The sequence below is a fragment of the Lontra canadensis genome, unplaced genomic scaffold (genome assembly GCF_010015895.1).
Source record: "Lontra canadensis isolate GAN:19392208 unplaced genomic scaffold, GSC_riverotter_1.0 scaffold96, whole genome shotgun sequence".
Taxonomy (NCBI): domain Eukaryota; kingdom Metazoa; phylum Chordata; class Mammalia; order Carnivora; family Mustelidae; genus Lontra; species Lontra canadensis.
Window position 1 is genome coordinate 1460977 of NW_022631090.1, and position 19896 is coordinate 1480872.

Sequence of the window (19896 nt, forward strand, 5' to 3'; positions counted from 1 at the left end):
AAAACATGGACTTTTTGCTACGGAGACAGCAACAAAGCAGTGTACACAACCAAGGGACAGAATGTTCGCAGAATAAGGGCCAAGAAGATGGGGTATTACATTTGGAACAGACTTTGTGGGGGTATTGGGGTGGAGAGTAAGAGAGAAGTGGATTTGGGGACTGGTTCTAGAGGAGAAGCAGCCACCAGAGCCGAAGACTTGGGAATGGGAAGGAATATAAAAGCCCATTATCAACCTAGAGTGACTAACATTCTGGTTTTTTTTTTTTCCACATAAGGGATGGGAGGGAGTAGCTTGCTCAATGGAAAATACACTGAGAGTTCTGAGTACTGTTGTACTTCTGTTATTTTAAAGAGATTTGCAAAGTGCTTGTAATGTAGTGAAAGCATCTATGTCCCAGTAAGCAATCCTAAGCAATGGGCGTCCTACCTTGATACACCAGGCATCAAGTTTTGAAGTCTGTCATCTCCAGGGACTATTCCTTAGGGCCAAAGGAGGGAAGCTGTGAGATACAATGTTCGATTTTGATGAATCTCACAGTTAAAATACCATCTTTTTTTTCCCCTGAAGGAACCTACTGATAAATCTCAAATGTTTCCAAGAAAAAAAAAAAAAAGAAAAAGTCATGAATGCTGGGACAAAGCTGTGACCAAGGCTAGAGAACTGGGTTCTAGTCCCAGCTTTGTCATCTACTAATTACAGGACAGCAAAGAACACTTTGCCCCCATTCTGAAGCTCAGTCCTCAATGCTGATGTAGCCTACCTCATGGACTGTTAAGGTTATTAGATGAAATTGCCTAGCATAGTGTCTGCAAGTACTGTTTGTTCAACAGAGTTCCCTTAGTCTCCTCATCTGTAAAAGAGAGGATAATACCTCTTCTCCTTATGTCCCTGGGTTACTGTGAAGGCAAAATGAAATACTATGAAATACTTTAAAAAGTTAAAAATCTTGTAGAAAACATAAAGTTGTCTTAATATCATTAAATTCCTACATTCACGAAGTCATCAATGTCATCTTTCCTGCAATAACGAGAGCCTGGAGCAAATGCACAGTGTTATGAATTAGCTCCTAGGAGAGTGCTTGGCCCACACAGCAAGTGCTCAGTGTCTCTTTGAAATGAGTCGGTTGACTCTTTGTCAACCGACTGAATGATCTCTACATTAATATCGGTTCTCAAGCTCACTGAACGTTTCTTATTTTTTCCCCTCTTCCCTGTTTCCCTTTGGCTTCCTACTCTCATCGATGGCAGCAAACTCTGGAGATGAACCTCACCAACCTGGTTAAGCGCAACAGTGAACTAGAAAATCAAATGGCCAAACTAATACAGATCTGCCAGCAAGTTGAGGTACGTAATGGAAACTTTTGTGATTCTTTCAGGGGACTGGATCAGGTGATCCTTGGGGTATACTTGAGTTTTGTCAAGAGTGTAGCTCAGCCATTTGGAGTGAAGGGCTCAATGATAGTTCTGGGAAGTCTCATTCCCTTAGGATGCTTGTTCCAAGAAAAATGGCAGATGGCTATTGTTTAAACGGAAATAGATGGGTGGGGGCGATGAACTGGGGAGACAGCAGTCCAGGGGGTAATCCGTTCTCCTTTCTAAGTGGCAGGCAATATGAGAATCTAACATGCAGTGTGTTTCTTCTCTCATCAAACTGGACATCTTAGCTCCCTAAAGAGATCACTGGGGTTTCACAGGGGCAGCTGGGAATCCAGGGTCCTTGGAGTAGGGCGAGGTTCGTTCCGGGCAGTATCGTGTCTGTGAGAGTACTTATCAGGACTGCTTCTCCTGTTCTTAGCCTCTCCTCCCTTTGTCCCCATGCACCTCACTTGGTCCTCACTCATCACCATCCCACTTGCTCTTGTCATCAACAAATGCTCTCTCTGTTCAAATTGTCTGTGAATTGTAAAGTGTCATACCAGTCTAAGGTTTTCGAAGCCTGTTACCTACGTCAGGGCACATCAAAGAGCAGAGCTTACAGAGGAGTCAGTGTTTTCATCAGTTCAGTGGATGTAATGAAAAAGAGATGTTATTTCTCTCTCTTTCTCAAGAGTACGGGACCTCAGCTATAGCATTTGGTTTTGTGTTGGTTTTGTTAAAGAGGTAACCGTAAGGCTTCAAGTCTAAAGCGGGTCAGATAAAATGTTATAGCATTTTTCTTGGGCAGTGATTGGATGAAAAGGTTTCTAATTCTATTTACAACCTCATGGTCTAGTTCTAAGCTTCCTTGTATGACAGATAAATGTGGTGGTTCAAGGTAAATCCTACCTAGGGATTTCTACTTAAGGGAGTGTGAGAATCTTCTAGTAAGAAAAAGAATTGTCTTATACAAGTAAGCACTCCTAATTGGATGTCTTCAGGCCTTGCATTTCTTTTTTTAAAATTAATTAATTAATTTTAATTTTTTAAAATTATGCTCAGTTAGCCACTGTATAGTACATAATTAGTCCTTGATTCAGTGTTCAATGATTCATTAGTTAAGTATAATACCCAGTGCGTATCAGAGCACATGCCCTCCTCAGTGCAATACCCAGGTCTTGCATTTCTTAAAGGAGGGTGTACTTGGATGATGAGCGTACCATAACAATTTAATCCCTGCTGGGCACTCCGTTTGTGGAGGAGAGTGGTGCTATATGGAGGGGGTAGAGGACACTGTTAAACTCAGGGGCGAGATTGTGGAAATATAGCAGGACAGTTAGGAAGAAGCCCAAGGAATGGAAAGAAAGAACCCTGGAATATAAGTTACAAAATACGGTTCCAGTCTTGACACTGCCATTAACCAGTGATATGAATTTGAGTAAGTCACCCAGCAACTCTGCTTCAGGGTCCTTACCTGTGAAAATAAGGGATTCAACTGATTCCCTGACCTTCTATGTGTCTTCCAGATTTCACGGGTCATGATTCTGCGAGCTACATTTTTTATTCTCTTCTTTGGTCTTTGATTTTATCCTTTACTGTGTGGGGAGAAACAAAACAGAAGGCATTTTAAAGTGCTTTTTAGCTACTCAGACTCCCTCTCTGTTCCACTCTATCAAAGCTTCTGATTATGCTGTCAGATTACAGTATAAGAAACCCACACTGGTGGAGAGACAAGGAAGTATTGTAAGCAGGAGACAAGATAAGGGATCCCTTGGCTTAGAATTCTCATGGCTGAGGGTGGGGTAACAGCTAATAGTGAATAAAACGTTGTTAGAAATTATAATTATCACCTTCCTCATTCTCATCAAAAAGACTATTAAGTATAGTGTAAGTCGTAGTCAAATTAGCAAAGTAAGCAGTTTGTTTTCATTGCTTATTTGCCCTGAGACCTCTCTGACATCTTATCATCCCACCCCTGGGAAGTTGATCACTCTGACCAGCCTCACCCAGACAGAGCCCGATTCCAGCCCTTCCCCGCCCACTGCACCCGCCAGACCTTTGTATTCAGGGCCCCACTCTTTTCAAGCAGCAAGGAGGAGCTAGTCTCATAAAACAATGCATCCTTGTGTTAATAGAGGAGGATTTATTCTGGCCCTCTAGGTAACAGGCGATGTCTTAACAGTGCCTTTCTGAAGTCGGTCCTCTGGCTTGCGCCTTGCAAAAGATGACAGCAGTGTTGCCAGGTACAAACCAAATGGGAGGGAAGAGCCGTCCTGCGATGAACCAGCCAAGGAGAGGCTTAAGAGGCTCCCTTAGAGATGCTTGTTAAATCCAGTGCGTAGGCCGCTGTCTGCTCTGCCACACAAAAGGTCGCCTTTTGCCAATACTTGCTTATGCACGGCTTTGTACCAGGTACAAAGAAAACAGCACGGGCGGGCACTATATTTGCCTTCGGATGGCTTATAGGTCGCACAAATCCACCCCACTACGAATATACACGTGCGGGCAATAGAGACAATGACATAAAATTGGTAACCAACAGTTGCCAAAGAACCACGAGATCCGATGTTACACGTCAAGGGTGAGAGTATTTGGGGAGTTAACTCCATAGGCCCTCCAGTTTAGGATTCTGTCTTTGACAGAAAGCCCACAAGATGGTTTATGGAAGAGCATGGCTGTGTTCTATGACATCATCCCTTCTGAAAGGTTAGGGATGTGCCCTAAACTTCCCCATAATAATAGGGTGAGTCCAGGGTACTTATTATACTCATTCAGCACAGAGCCTGTGTGTCCAGAAGGCTTTGGAACAAGCCCCGGGATTAAAAATGCAGTTAAAGAAGGGAATTGAGACTTCATAAATGCTTCTAAATACTTTACACAATGAAATAAATAGTAGGAGACTGGCTGTCATGAGAACCAGACACTAAAGGGTGATGTGAATTTGTGTGTGTGTGTGTGTGTGTGTGCGCGCGCGCGCGCACGCGCGCGTGTGCATTTGTGTGTTTGGCGTTCTATCGAATCCAGCTTTGTCTATAGGGAAAGACTCTATTCACAGTGTGAACCAGGCCTTTCACGTTGGGCGGGGGTGGAGGAGACCAGCTAAGGCACTTCTGAGAAAACTGGAATAGACTATTTTCCTGCCAAACCTGTTCCCCTTCCTTATTGTCTGCAAATGTTTTTGTCTTAGATTGACTTTTCATAAAGGGGCTGTAAATACTGCCTCTCTCCTGGTTCTTTCTTCTTGTTCTCTATTCTCCGCAGAAAGTAAACAAAGCTGCAGTCTTCCTATTATTACAGAAACAGAGATTAGGATCACCACAGATTTTTTAGCTGAATTCCTTAGTAAATCAGCCTGTTCCAGTTGCTGCCCAGCTTCCAGAATTCAGGGGATAGGCAGTTGGAAACTATTTTTTGGTTGGGGCTAGAGAGCATGGGAAGGAGGCAGGAGCAGAAGGAAGACTCCTTTAAATTGGTTAAGGGAGGGCCATGCTTTGACCCCCCCCCCCACACTCTGGCCACTTGATCTCTATATATAGTTCTTTGTCCTTTCTCATCAGGCATCCTTTGTTTACATTTCCAAAGGAAATCTCTGTTTAATGCATAGCCAAGGGAAAATGTATACCAACAGATGAATATTTCCTCTTGGCCTCCAAGACTGCGCTCTTTTGTGAATAACAAGCATTCCTGAAAATATCGAGGGGAAGAAAAATAGTTAAGTACTTGGGGATGGGTCAGTGGACAACAAAGCATTTCTTGAGCCAACACTACGTATTTAGTGGGGTGGGCAACTTGGGAACTATAAAAGAAACATATGCTATTACTGGCCTCCAAGAACTTTTGAGTCAAGCTCGGGAAAATATAGTTTCTAGTAAAAAAGAGGAGTATTTAGGAAGCAGCGGGCAGTGTAGGGAGTGTAGCCTTTCCATTTTTACTTCTTTAGTCTCCTGGGTAAGTTTCAGGGCACCGAGCTGACGAAAGCATCTTCTTGGATATTTTGTGTGACATCTGTTTTCAGCAGTCCAACGGGTTAGTCCATTCTAGAAGTCCCGTGGGCAGATTGATTTCTTTCTGGTCCTTCTGAAGCATTTTAAGGAGCTGGGTGGCTTCCTTTAGTTCAGTCTTCGCCTCATTTGCTTTCAGAAGTCTCACTGTAGATGATTCGGTGTTCTCCGTTCTTTCTGCCCATATCGCGCACTGACAGGGTATTTGGTTTGGGAAGGGCAAGAAGCCTGACTGCTTCTCCAAGCATTAAAAAAAATAGGTGTTTGAACGGAAATTAATTTTTAAAACCACACTTCTGTGGATGATTTCAGCAGATGCTCCCTAAACGTTTCAGAGTGGTTGAGCTAGGAGCAAGAATCGAATCGAAAGCATTAAAGCACAAATCTGTTTGTTGGAAGAGTCTTCTCCAAGCCCTGAGGACATGATGAAATGAAGGAGTGAGGAGAGGGAAGTCAGTGTAATCAGGGAAAAATATCACAGATAAAATGCATTTTAGCCAAATGTTTAGGGAGGAAAGATAAATGACTCCCTCCACGGAGACAGAGAGCAGAGAGGTATAAAAGAGCCCGTCGTATGGGCAAAATGGTATGCTGTGCCCTGGGCAGACACTGGGTGGGTAGAGATAAATAGGAAACAGTCCCTGTCTTCAACTCGAGGGAACTTACCTGACAGGTAAAGTGTCAAATACGATGTGAAGTGGTAATTATTGCAACGAAGGTAAGTGTGAGATGACAGGCTAGCGTGGAGAAAAAAACACCCAAGTCTGCCCGAGGGACTTAGGAAAGACAGCAGAATGGAAATTAAAAAAAAAAATAAGGGTAGAATTTTGCCAACGAGAGTGAGGTTAGGTGGTGAAGGGGACCCCATGGAAGCACACAGAAGGGTCAAGAGCACAGAGCTGTGTAGGGCACATCTTGGTGAAGCTAGAACGTGACGGGAGACTCATTCATTGCAAGAGGTGAAGAGGTAGCTAGGGCCTAGATAATGAAGGGTCTTGTTGGCTTTGTGTAGGTATTTGAACTTGGTCCTAAAGACTCCGGGGAGCCAGGGAAGGATTTAAAGCAGGGGAATAACCGAATAAGACCTGCATTTCAGGATTGCTCTGGCTGTAGCACCACCTCCCCAGTGGAACAGGGGTCAAAGATCAAAAGTGATGGCAAAGTGACCAGTTACGTGGCTTTTACTGATGCAGGGAGGGACCGAGGCCCAGCCTAAGGTAGTGTGGTAGTAGCGTTAGGGAGGAGGGGATACATTTAAAACACTCCTGTATCAGTATTACTTGGTGATCAGTTAGATGTGATGGGTGAAAGGGTGAGAGAATAGTAGGCTGATCCCCAGGTTTCTGGCTTGGGTCGCTGAATGGATGTGTGGCCTTTTAAGTAAGTCAGGAAATACAATTGGAGGTCTTCTTAGACACAAGAGGTTTGTCGCACTGTGAGCCGGATAGGTAAGAAATGCCCAGTAGGCAGCTGGCTGGCTGGATCTGGAGGTCAGGAGAGAGGTCTGGGGAAGTGAGAAAGACTTAGGATTCATCAGAACTTAAGTGGCACATAAAGCCATGGAGAAAGTTGAGAACAAGGAGGCCCAGGACAGATCAGCTCAACAACAAGCTGACCTTCTCGAGATAAGTGGAGAGTGTGGAACTTTTTATGAGATTACTGACGAATGGTGTACCTTTTAAAAATTAAAATATCAGAGGGGCAGTTGGGTGGCTCAGTTGGTTATATATCTGACTCCTGGTTTTGGCTTAGGTTGTGTGTGATATCAGGGTCATGAGATCGAGCCCCGTGCCGGGCTCTACATTCAGCAAGGAATCTGCTTGAGTTTCTCTCTCCCTCTCACTCTGCCCCTCCCACCTGTGTGCTCTCCCTTTTTCAAAATAACTAAATCTTTTAAAAACATTTAAGGGTCACCTGAGGCTCAGTTGGCTTAGCGTCTGCCTTCAGCTCAGGTCATGATCCTGGGGTCCTGGGATGGAACCCTCACATCAGGCTCCCTGCTCAAGGGAGAGTCTGCTTCTCCCTCTCTTTCTGCCCTTCTGCTAGTCTCATGCTCGTGCTCACTCTCTCTGTCTCTCTCTCAAATAAAGAAAATCTTTAAAAAAATTTAAATATCAGAAGTAAATAATTCATTTGTGGAAATAATCAACATTTTAGAAATTGCTTTCGTACAGACTATAATAAATAACACTTAATGAAGATTTCCTATGTTCCAAGTAAGCGCTTTATATATGGAAACTTATTTCATCCTTCCAACAACTCGATGAGGTAAACACTATTATTACTCCTGCTTTACAGGTAAAACATTGAGATATAGGGGGATTGAAAGCGATTTAGCAAGGTCATGCTGCTAGGAGGTAACCGAGTGGGGGTTTGAATCCAGGTGCTTTAGCTCCAGAGCCTGGGTCCCTGACCACCCCGCTGTGCTTCCTTTGACAAAGCCAAGGCACACACTTCTTGATGTTTCTTGTCCATCCCCAGTGGTTCCTGGCCCATCGTGAGGATGGTTTGGAGTGAGTAAGGGGTGCGAGTGAGGTATGGGAACACCAGAGGAAAGCAAAGGAGAAATGAAAAACAGAAGGGAGGAGGAGCACTGGCAAAACAGAGGATCAAAACAGCAAAGGAAGAGAAGCCTTCAAGGTGTGGAAGGTTTGATAGAGGCCCCTGCAGTAGTGGCAACATCATATGGGAAGGTATCATTAGTGACCTCTAAGAGAGAAGGCTCAGCGGAAAGGCGAGGATGGAAGGCAGACTCCGAGAGGTCAAGGAGAAAGTTAAGTTGTAAGGAAATGCAGACCACCAGGGGTTTGATGACGGAGGTGAAAAAGAGAAGTAGAGTGGTGGTTATCAACCTTTTGAAGTGCAGGACAATCTGACTCACAAACACACATGTAAGCTCTAGTCGTTTATTCTGTGACCGGGTAGCTGCTAGCAGGAGTCACCAGGTCCACTCTGACTCACACCACACGTGCCTCATTTCCCTTTCTCACTTGGCTTCCAGCCACCTTTCCAACCCAGGGCCCTCTTGCCTAGCTCCAAAGCCCCAGTTTCTACAATTCTGTCCTTCCAGAAATGGTACGTAGGTTCTTGGATGCAGTGCGCCCTGGTAGCTTTGGAACTGGATGAATGGGGGTCCCGCTCGCTGTTGTAACCTTGGGCGTGTAACTACTCCGTGTTCGGTTTCATCATCTGTAGAACCTAGACTAATCCTACCTTAAAGGGAAATGTACTACATGCAAAGCCCTTGCCACGGTGCCTGGGATAGTCAAGGCTCAATAAATGGTCGTAGTAATTCCTGTTGTGGTGAGAGGAGTAGAAGAGTCGGAGCAGCTGTCAGCTGTTGTAGTACTGAGTGGTATTTCTGGGCACCACTCCTTTGCCAGAGATTCCTCTCCCAGACCTCCAGACTTCTAGCGGTATTTATCTCTATTTCTGAGGGTGAGGAGGACAGTGATTCCCGAATGCTCACCATCAATTTCAAATTTAATGTACATGAACTAGAACGCTCCTCAGGAAGGACGGTGTAGCGAATTGCAGCGCTAAAAATGTCGGAGATCTCAGCCATATGACCCTATTCAATGACCCACCTGCATCTCCGCAAACGTGGCCCAGTAGAAAGGGGTCTCGCGCTCCATAAGCTGCTCGTTTTCAGTTACCAAATTAAGTTTTACCTAGTGGGGAAAAAGTCCCCTGCCCTTCTGCAAGAATATTGAAGGGAGTCTTTAATTTGATACTTAAGTAAACTCACCTATTATCCTGTCCAGATCCCCCTTGATTACTGCCTCTAAGCAAAGACAAAAAGAAAAAAAAAAAGTTTTAGGGAGGGGACACATACTTTCATTTCTCGTGGTTTTAAAACAAGAGAGTTCTTTGGGATTTTAAAAAGGTTTAGTAGCCAAAATGTTCTGGATTTTTGTGAGAGATCACAGAGCAAGTGGAGCCTACTTAACAGCTCCCGAGGAGGATTTGGGCTACTAGCACCTGGTGAGAATAAAATAGCTATTTTGAAACCAATGTGGAATTATAGATGGGAAAAATGATTTCCACGAACAATGAAAAATAAGTGCATAGTGACCTAGTCAGTCCATTCATTTATACCACTGAAATGATTAATTCAGAGTATTATGTTGAATCCTATTAAGTATATGGTAATTGACATTTAATATAGATGAAAAACAAATCAACTGCGGAATCCAAGGTGTGGGCAGAGCCTATTTTTATACTAGGAAAGCCAGCGCTTTATAATTTTTCAGTCATCTAAAGCGTTCCATTCTTTTTCAAACATACTCTTTGACAATTCTTGCTAAATTCCAGCAGAATAAAAAATTCAAGGACGTGAACTGCTGCGTTTGAAACATTTGGAGAGTATGGACACATGGCAGGTTGTAAGGCTAAAATGGGTTAGATTAATATTGTTTTTCCTCTCCTCCTGCCCCACATCTGTAGGACATATAAGCTGTCTGGTGGAGTCATGTTTTCATAGTCAAAACAGTTCATAGAGGCACGCACTCTCGTTCTGTTTTTGCACTTTCTTTGGTGCAGTGGAGCTCATTTTATAGCCCCATTTCCTATCTGCTGCTTCCTCCTCCAGTTCCCGTTTCTCAGTGTGAAAATTCCAGGTTACTCACCAAATGACAGAACACCTGCCTCATTTTGGATCCCCTCTTGGCTCCACTCTTTGCCCAGCCCACCCAGGTTCCCCATTTCCAGCATGCCCTTGGAAAGTTGGTGGAATTCTAATAATTCAAGAGAAGGTCCTGTCAAGCCCACTCTGTCCCTTTAAATGTTTCCAGTTCTACCCCTACCTACCTCCAATCTTTCTTGCCTCAATGTAACCCCCTCAAAACCAAACCAAACCAGAACAAAGACAAAAAGCCACCACCGTGACAACAGACATGCACATAGCCATTGAGATACACTTTCCGGGGGTGCCTGGGTGGCTCAGTAGGTTGGGCATCTGCCTTCTGCTTAGGTCAGGATCTCAGGGTCCTGGGATTGAGCTCCAAGTCGGGTTTCATGCCTAGCGGGGAGCCTGCTTCTCCCTCTGCTTCTGCCCCTCCCCACTACTCATGTATGCTCTCTTTCTGTAATAAATAAAATCTTAAAAAAAAAAAAAAAAGAAATGCTCTTTCTGCCCCTGCCTGTCTAGAGAAGTCTAGCTGTGTGATAAGGGTGAGCAGGGTTTGGGAGTGGGAAAGCATCCTAATGATCCATACTAGAGGCATTCTTGTCCCTGATTCCACAACCCCGTGGTACCACTGGTGGCACTCTTGTTTTACAGATGACGAACCCAAGGATGTGAGAAGTTAGACATTTTTTTTTCTCCCTTCATTAAACAGCTGTAGAGGCATCAGTGCTCTCTTTGGAGGCTTGGTCCATGGCAAGCCTCTCAGGAACAGATCTCTGAGAGTCCGGAGCAGCTCTGTCCTCACAGCCCTTCACAGGGAAGCAGAGGGAGGATTGCCTCTGCAGTTGGCGGAAGGAAGCAGAAACGTCCACTGTCAAGGCACTTGTACTTGCTCTGATTATTTTTGAGCTGTGAGACCCAAGTGAGGGCTGAAAATAGAGCGGGCAGCTCTAGGTTACTGACACAGCTCCGAGTCACACGGGCAGTTTACTGTGGGACATGCACTTCCTTCCCGAGATGGCTCGGTGGGGTCCTCCTTCAAGGCTCGTGCATGAGTGTGTTGCCAGATGGAAGCGGTCTCCACACCACACATGCTCCCCTTAATAGTTACAGGAGAGGTCGACAGCAAAGATGTACTCTCAAAAGCGGACTCAGTGTTCACATTGAAACAGCCAACGCATAAGTACAATACCCCAAACCTGCAAATACACAGATTTCCTCAGATAAAAGAGTGGGTCCATTGTCACTTATAATCGTGGACCCCTGTCCTTTGGTGGAAATTATTGAGAAGTGCACGTATGCCCAGGGAATCAGCTCTTTGCTCCACACCTCAGCCCCTGCCCACTACTCCTCTCAGATTGTATCTCCCATCCCAGTGTACCCCATTCTCAGGCAGTTCTGGAAGCTCTCATTCCTGCCAAGGGCTTGGTGTGCATTAGCTCATTTAATCCTCACAGTAACCTGGTGTGGGAAGTACCGTTACGATTCTCAGTTTGCAGCTGGGCAAACTGAGACGCGGGGCAGGTAACTAATTTGCAGAAAGTCACAGATAAGTGGCAGAGGGAGGGTTGGCATCCAGCCAGACTCTGGAGTCCCCTCTCTTATAACCACATGCTGTATTGAAAGTGAAGCGAAAAAGCTGACAAGATTCGTCAGTCAGTGGCTCTACGTACCGCCTTTTGCACGTTGCTGATTATTGTGCTTAAGGTCAGGGTGAGGATAGATGTCTATCTGCATAACCAGTCTTGGTGTGTTATGTGAGTGTGGGTCCATGTGGGAATGGCCTGGTGTGTATCTGGAGCAGTATGTGAGTGTGCCTTTTAAAAAAATTATTTATTTGAGAGGGAGAGAGAGAGAGAGAGAGAGTATGAGTGGGGGGAGGGCAGAAGCAGAGGGAAAAACAGGCTTCCCACTGAACTAGGAGCCCGATGTGGGGCACGATCCCAGAACCCTGAGATCCTGACCTGAGCCGAAGGCAGATGCTTAACTAAGCCACCCAGGTGCCCTAGGCATGCCTTTGTGATGATACGCTTTCATAGAGCATGCCCATGATCTTATATGCCTTTGCACTTGCTATATGCATCTGTCTGTTTTGTAGATGGCAGCCTGGTGTTCGTCTCATGTCTGTGTGTGTGTGTGTGTGTGTGTGTGTGTGTTTGTTTTGGGATGATATTGTTAAGAGGGCATATGTGGAAAGAAGAATGTATGTCCAGTGTGAAAATTAGTTTTTAAACTGGGCCATGAGGTCCTCTTTGACCTCTGGTGGTTGTTGTCGTTTTTTCCCTCAGAGGGTTCTCCACAAACCCTTGGTATTTTCCACATAAAGAGGGAGAAATCTGGACACAACTGGAGGAGACTGCCTTTGTTTCCCCCAATTGGAAGTGTTGTCTCTTGTGTTCAGAGCAGGTTTCTCTTCTTATCTCCTTTATATCCCATGCCTGTTTCCAGCTTCTCCTTAGCAACATCAAAGGCACGAGACAATCACTGGCTTTGGAATAATTTCTAAACCAGTAAAGCTTTAGCTACAAAATTGCATTGGACCAATGGGAGTCCATGTCCTATAGAGCCCCAGAGTTCCACCTTTAGCTCCTCCACGCCCACTCTATATCCGGGTAATTGCGCACTGGCACAGATCAGCGGGCAGAGGAGCTCACAAAGATGTCTTCCTAGAAACATGTCAGGTGGAGAGGCAGTCATAGGACACGAGGACGATTAGAGAAGGTGAGAGGACAAGGCAAGAGAGGATCACAAATGGGAGGTAGTCAGAAAGTATGTGAAAACGAAGGGGAAAACAATCACAGTGTGCCAGTTTACTACCGAGTGCACACACAATGGAATTCTTGCCAAATTTGTGGGGTGTTCTAGCATCCGAAGAGCTCTGAATTTTCTAGCTTCCTGGGGCTATTCTGGGATTCTGATTGCCACCCAGTCATCAGCCAAGGAATACGAACTATTTTAAGAGGATTCCATTGGCTTTCGAATGAAATGGGTTCTATGTTATATTGGTAGCACAGAGAGAACATTTATATTTAAGAAGCAAAGAGAAAAAAAATCTGATCTCACACATGAGTAGGCAAATTGTATATTGTCTGCACGCCAGGGAGTAGAATTAAACATCTTCATGCTTTTATACTCCATTTCTGTCAAAAACAGGGTATTGGCAGCAAACCATGTGAAGAAAACCACTGACCTCCAGTAAGTCCATGTTTAATGCTAACACACTGTACAACTGCTAACCCAGTAATGTGTCCTTAGCTCAGTAGGTGAAAGCAAATGACCTTCCCTGGTTTTTGTTTTTTTTTTTTTAAGATTTTATTTATTTATTTGACAGGCAGAGATTACAAGTAGGCAGAGAGGCAGGCAGAGAGAGAGCGAGGAGGAAGCAGGCTCCCCGCTGAGCAGAGAGCCCGATGGGGGGCTCGATCCCAGGACCCTGGGATCATGACCTGAGCTGAAGGCAGAGGCTTTAACCCACTGAGCCACCCAGGTGCCCCCCTTCCCTGGGTTTTGGTGTTTATTATTTATGGTCTTTTAAACAGCAGCTACCCTTATAGAGAGTCAGTAAGCCCTACGTCACTTTTTTCCTCTGTGAACCTTGATCAGAAGGTATTTATTAAACTCCACTGTGTGCTTAGTTAGTTTGAAGTGCTCTGGGGACTAGAGCAGGTACGTAAGTCACTGTCTTTGTCTTCAAGGACATTATCGAGTGTGAAATTGTGTGATACCAACTGCACGTGCTGTTAAGAGTTCAGAGGAGGGACGCCTGGGTGGCTCAGTGGGTTGAGCCTCTGCCTTTGGCTCAGGTCATGATCCTGGGGTCCTGGGATTGAGCCCTGTGTTGGACTCTCTGCTCAGTGGGGAGCCTGCTTCCCCCTCTCTCTCTGCTTGCCTCTCTGCCTACTTGTGATCTCTCTCCCTGTGTCAAATAAAGAAATAAATAATCTTAAAAAAAAAGTGTTCAGAGGAGCGGGAGGCTGAAGAATGCAACATGATAGTCCCTATATCATCAGTAGCCACCATTCCCTGATGCATAGTATGTGCTCTTGTGCTATGTGCTTCACAGACATTATCTCATTTCATCCTCTCAGCTACCTCTGAGATAGGCACTGTCATTATCCCCATTTATTTCAGATGAGGAAATGCAGATAACTAAGTGACTTATGCAATGGATGTGATGGCACATGAGATTTAGAGAGGCAGGGAGAGACCTGATCACAAAAGACCTTAAGGCTCCTGTTAAGAAGTTTGGAATTCATCCCAAGGTCAGAGGAAAGTTAGTGTGAAGCCATTTCAAGCATGGGAATAGCGTGTCTTTAAAGAGATTATGCTGCCTGGCTGCTGGGTTAAGACCACATTGAGAAGATTCAAGTTCGAAGATGGAGGGACCAGGTAGGTGGCTGTCATAGCACAGTGCCTGGTGTATATATAGTAGGTGCTCGGTGCACATTTGTTGGGTGGATGGATAGTTAAATATCTAGATAGCTGGATAGTTAAAAATTAAAAAATAAAAGATAAACAAGGCACTGTCATATAGATGGTATTGAAGCCTTAGAAGTGGGTGAGATCCCATAAGAGAGTGGGTGAGATCCCGTAAGAGAGTTGTGTATTAGAACTCTCAGAAAACTGGCATCTTAAAGCACAGGCAAAAGAGCTGGAGTGACCAGAGGACAACTAACAGAATTAGGGCCATGGAACCTGAGGGAAGAGAGTATAATATTTACAGAAGAAGTAAATGAATGATCTTTTTTGTTTTAATGAGAGGAGAGACATAAATATCTTTAACTGCCAGTGGGAAGGAGCCATTTGACAGGGAGAAGTTGAGTGGAGGAAAGAGAGGGGAAGATGAATCAAGCAAGGACCGGGAGAGGATGGGATGCAGAGCACAGGCAGAGGAATGAACTTTCTAGTAGGGGACGAGAGATCTCGCTTCTTTGTAACAGACAGGAGGGAAGGATGGTTTAGGAGGCGGATATGTTTGTTTATTGGTTTGTTGTGAGAATTGGAGGGAATTCTCTAGGGTGAATTCTTTTTTCTTTGTGAAGAAAAATGTAAAATCATTTGCTGTGTTTTTACTATAAGTGAGAAAGGAAGTGGTGAGGATGGAACTTGGAGGACTGTAAGAGTCGAATCCACTGCATGGATCAAGAGAGAGCTGTTAAGAGAAATAATAGGATCAGTAGGAAACATTGGGAGCCCATGTGAAGCTGAACACTATGAACTGATTTATTTGTTTGCTTGTTTTATACATTTTTTGAGGAAGAGCATGAATGGGGGGGCAGGGAGAGGGGAGGAGCAGAGGGAGAGGGAGAATCTTAAGCAGGCTCCATACCCAGCACAGAGCCCGATGCAGGGCTTGAGCTCAAGACCCTGAGGTCATGACCTGAGCCTAATTCAAAGGTTGGGTGCTTAACTGACTGAGCCCCTCAGGTGCCCCTGGGCACTGTGAATTTAAAGGGGAATCAGTCTATGCTTGTGTGATCAGCATATAGTTCACACTTAAAACCATGAAAATGAAAATGCCCAGGGAGAGTATGCTGCTTAGGTGAGGGGCGACTAGAGATCGATCGATCGATCGATCGATCTATCGTCTATCTAATGTATCATTATATTAGTGATATAAACCTTTTATGTCACTGTGTTGTGATTTTTTTTTTTGTTTGCCATTTATTTGCTTGTATAGCTTTTGTATTTTTTTTTCCTTCTGGCTTGTGTAGGAAGGTCTCCCCTCCCTAAATTTCTTTTCATATTTTTAGTGACTTTCTTTTTTTTTTTTTTTGTATTTCAATTCTTTAATAGATCTGGAGTTTATTTTAGGATATAAGGTTTTGCAGCTTATTGTAGGATATTGAGTTTTGTTTTCCTCCAGATAAATAGCTACTATACCAAGACCATTTATTCATATGACAGTCCTTATCCCATTCAATGGATTTGTTACCATTGCCTTATGTTGGGTTTCCATATGTACTTGGACCTATTCTAGATTCTACTCTGTTCCACTCATTTAATTTGATGTTCATATGCCAATACCTTCTATTTTCATTATAGTGGATTTATGGTAACTTCTAATATTTGGTGATATCCACTACTTCTTTGTCATAATTTTCTTGCTATTCTTGGATATTTTGTTCTCATTCTCTGCATGAACTTTAAAATAATTTTATCCAGCTACAAAATATACTCAATTTGGATTGTGATTATCACTGTATTACAGTTGTTAAGTTTAGGAAGAAATGATGATAAATTTTCCCAATCAGAATCATGGTATATCTCTGCATTTTTTGTAAGTTTTATTTTGGGGAACTTCTCTTGAATATTTTATTGTTTTCCTCAAATAGGTATAATAGCTTTCTTACTAAATTGATCCTTAGGCATTTTATGATCTTTTAAAAAAATTAACATATAATTTATTATTTGTTTCAGGGGTACAGGTCTGTGAATCATCAGTCTTACACAATTCACAGCACTCCCCATAGCACATACCCTCCCCAATGTCCATCACCCCGACTTCCTATCCCCCCCAACTCCCACCAGCAACCCTCAGTTTGTTTCCTGAGATTAAGAGTCTCTTATGGTTTACCTCCCTCCCTTCACCCTAGGACCCCGCCCCCCCCACCCCGCCTTGCCTCTCAAATTCCTCATATCAGAGAGATCATAAGATAATTGTCTTTCTCTGATTGACTTTTGTTCCTGTTGTGAATGGGTTGCTTTTCTATTTCCATTTAAAATAGCATATGGAGAAAAGCTCTTGATTTTATGTATTTTTTTGTATACAACAATCTTACCAAATTAAGTCTCTTAACAAAAAAAAAAAAAACAAAAAAAAACCCCAACCAAAAAAAAACCCCCCAAAACAAAACAAAGCAACAACAAAAAAACACCAAACAAACCTAGAGTCTCTTAGGCTTATCTGAAGCACTTATTTCTCTTTTAAGCCAATATTTATACCAACTATTTAATTTTCTCATTTTCTTTCGCCTCAGCTGAAACATTAAAACACTGCCGAACGACAGTGGTAATTTCAGCATCCTTGCCTTATTCATGATCTGGGAAGGACTTTAGCATTTTTCCCATCTAGTATGATGTTTTGGTATTTTTTTTAGCATATTTAAAAGTTATGATTTAGGTAGAGTTTTTATTTGGATTGGCTGCTTAAAAGTCACCATGGTGGGAGTCTTTGCACCATGGAAATCAGCAAGCACTACAAATAGTGGCTTTTTTTGAGAGTGAATTATTAAATGTTTACCAGCACACTGTTGTCTATGAGTATATCCCCTTTCCATTGTCAGTATTGTGTTTTTTGTTTTGTTTTCCTTTCTCTTTTCCCATAATCAGGATTTTCAAAGAAACTGCTCTTGATTTTAATTATTCTTTGTATGATAGTTTCAATTTGATTCTATTAATTTCAGCTTTTTAAAAATGAAATCCTCTCTTCTGATTTCTTTTCATTTATTTCATTTTCATTTATTTCATTATTTTCAAGTTTCTCTTAAGTTGAAAAATTAACTCATTTATTTTCAATCTTTATACATTTTCCTGAGTAGAGCTTTAACTGTATCCTGTTGATATCTTATTAAGTGTGTTTTTTCATTATTTTCTATAAAATAAAGAATTTCAGGTTCGATTTCCTCTTTGATTCTAAAATTACATAGGGGTGTGTGTCTTAATTTCCTAGTGATTAAGGATTTAAGGGTCTATATTTTTGTTATTTTCTTATTTTACAAGATTCTGATCAGAGAAGGTAGACTATAAAATCTCTACTGTTAAAAATCTGTGTTATATTGTTCTTTGTGGCTAAGTACATGATCAGTGGTCAAAGTTCCATGAATAGAAGAGAATAAGGTATATTTTCTACAGGATACAAAGTTCTAGATGACTTTTACATTGTTTTATTTGCAGATTAAAAAAAAAATCCTCTCTATCCTTGCTTATTTTTTCAGTGTGAAACCTACTTGCTTCATCTGTTGATTTCACACTGTATTTTTTTTTGTCTTACCATTTCTCTATTTTTAAGAATATTTGTTTCCTAGAAGTACAACTGACAGTTTAAAGCAAAGGCACATTTTTAAAGTTATTAATACATATTGTCAACAATCTCTGCTCGCCAAGGCAATTTATACTCCCACTAGAAATGTACAGGGGAGCAGATGGGGCTTTCCTAAGTTTTCCTCTGCCATGCTGTTGAGGAATGCTACTGAATTCAGTCACCTACGTTTGCCTTTTTTTTTTTGTCCTCTCTCTAAGAGAAAAATTCTTGGATGCCAGGCAGTAGTTGAGAGCTGGAGCTCCCACTGGATTAGGGTTAGGGTCAACAGAACTCATGGATGTCATCTGGTAGGCCTTGTATTCCTATAGCAAATAAAACCATTGAGTCTTTAGGGTTCGGGTTGCCTCAATACAGAAAGAGGTCAGAGAAATCAGTGGTTTTGATTAAGCAATTAAATATCCCCATGTTGGGGGTGCCTGGGTGGCTCAGTCAGTGAAGCATCTGCCATCGGCTCAGGTCATGATCCCAGGGTCCTGGGATAGAGTTCCATGTCTGGCTCCCTGCTCAGCGGGGAGTCTGCTTCTCCCTCTGCCCCTCCCAGTGCTCATGCTCTCTCTCTCTCTCTCAAATAAATCAATAAATAAAATCTTTAAAAAATAAATAGCCTCATGTTGGTCTTTAAGTAGCTCCCTCTATAGTTCCTGCTGCCCCCACACCCTAATCCCTGAGACTCTGACTGTCTTTGTCCTGTCCAATAACTGACTTCTTCTTCTTCTTTTTTTTTAAATATTTTATTTATTTATTTGACAGGCAGAGATCACAAGTAGGCAGAGAGGCAGGCAGAGAGAGAGAGAAGCAGGCTCCCTGCTGAGCAGAGAGCCCGATGCGGGGCTCGATTCCAGGACCCTGAGATCATGACCTGAGCTGAAGGCAGAGGCTTAACCCACTGAGCCACCCAGGCGCCCCGTTCTTCTTTTCTTTTTTAAAAGATTTTATTTATTTATCTGCCAGAGAGAGAGTGAGCAAGAGCTCAGGAGCAGGGGAGCAGCAGGCAGAGGGAGAGGGAGAAGCCGACTCCCCGCTGAGAAGGGAGCTGGGTGTGGGTCTCGGTCCCAGGACCCTGGGATCATGGCCTGAGCCAAAGGCAGATGCGTAACTGACTGAGCCACCCAGGGGCCCTGATTGATTTTTCTGATATTTCTTTTAAAACTTGTTTTCTTGGACACTGAAATTTCTAATGCTTCACGAATGAAGGAAAACTTCTGTACAGAGATCTGTATTTTCACAAAGGACATACATTCTGACAGTAGAATTTTTTTTTAAAGATTTTATTTATTTATTTGACAGACAGAGATTACAAGTAGGCAGAGAAACAGTCAGAGAGAGGAGGAAGCAGGCTCCCTGCTGAGCAGAGAGCCCGATGTGGGCCTCCATCCCAGGACCCTGGGATCATGACCTGAGCAGAAAGCAGAGGCTTTAACCCACTGAGCCACCCAGGTGCCACCTGACAGTAGAATTTTAAGGGTCAAAAATTCGAGTGGAGGCAGTGCGTGGTACTGATGGAGTCTTCTTTTTTTCCCATTGTATAACAGCGGTATTTAATTATTCTTTAGAAATGTGCATGGTCTTTGAAAACTCAGTATTAAATTCCTCTTCATAAAGTATCTGAGTCAAACAAGTCAACTGTAAAAGCACATTTTTAAATATAATTCAGAAAATTTAAATATGGGGCAAGCCTTAGATGAATGTTATTAAGGAATTATTTATTCACTGTGATTACGCAACAAAACATCCTTTTATTTTTGAGGCATAAACTGAAGTATTTAGGGGTGAAATGATATACAGTGTTTTGCATTTGCCTTAAAATACTCCAGCAAAACAAGGCGGGGGTGGCTACAAGGCATTTCCTCATAGTCTCTGGTTTTG

At 43.0% G+C, this 19896-nt stretch overlaps 1 protein-coding gene across 5 annotated transcripts in view; it reads left to right on the forward strand.

Moving 5' to 3' along the window:
* MID2 (midline 2) overlaps positions 1-19896 on the forward strand; it is a 100397-nt gene that overhangs the window by 25981 nt on the left and 54520 nt on the right. For all 5 annotated transcript variants that reach the window (XM_032837161.1, XM_032837156.1, XM_032837157.1 and 2 more), the window contains one exon: positions 1251-1346. In XM_032837161.1, the coding sequence (XP_032693052.1) occupies positions 1251-1346 (96 nt within the window). The remainder of the gene's footprint in view (positions 1-1250; positions 1347-19896) is intronic.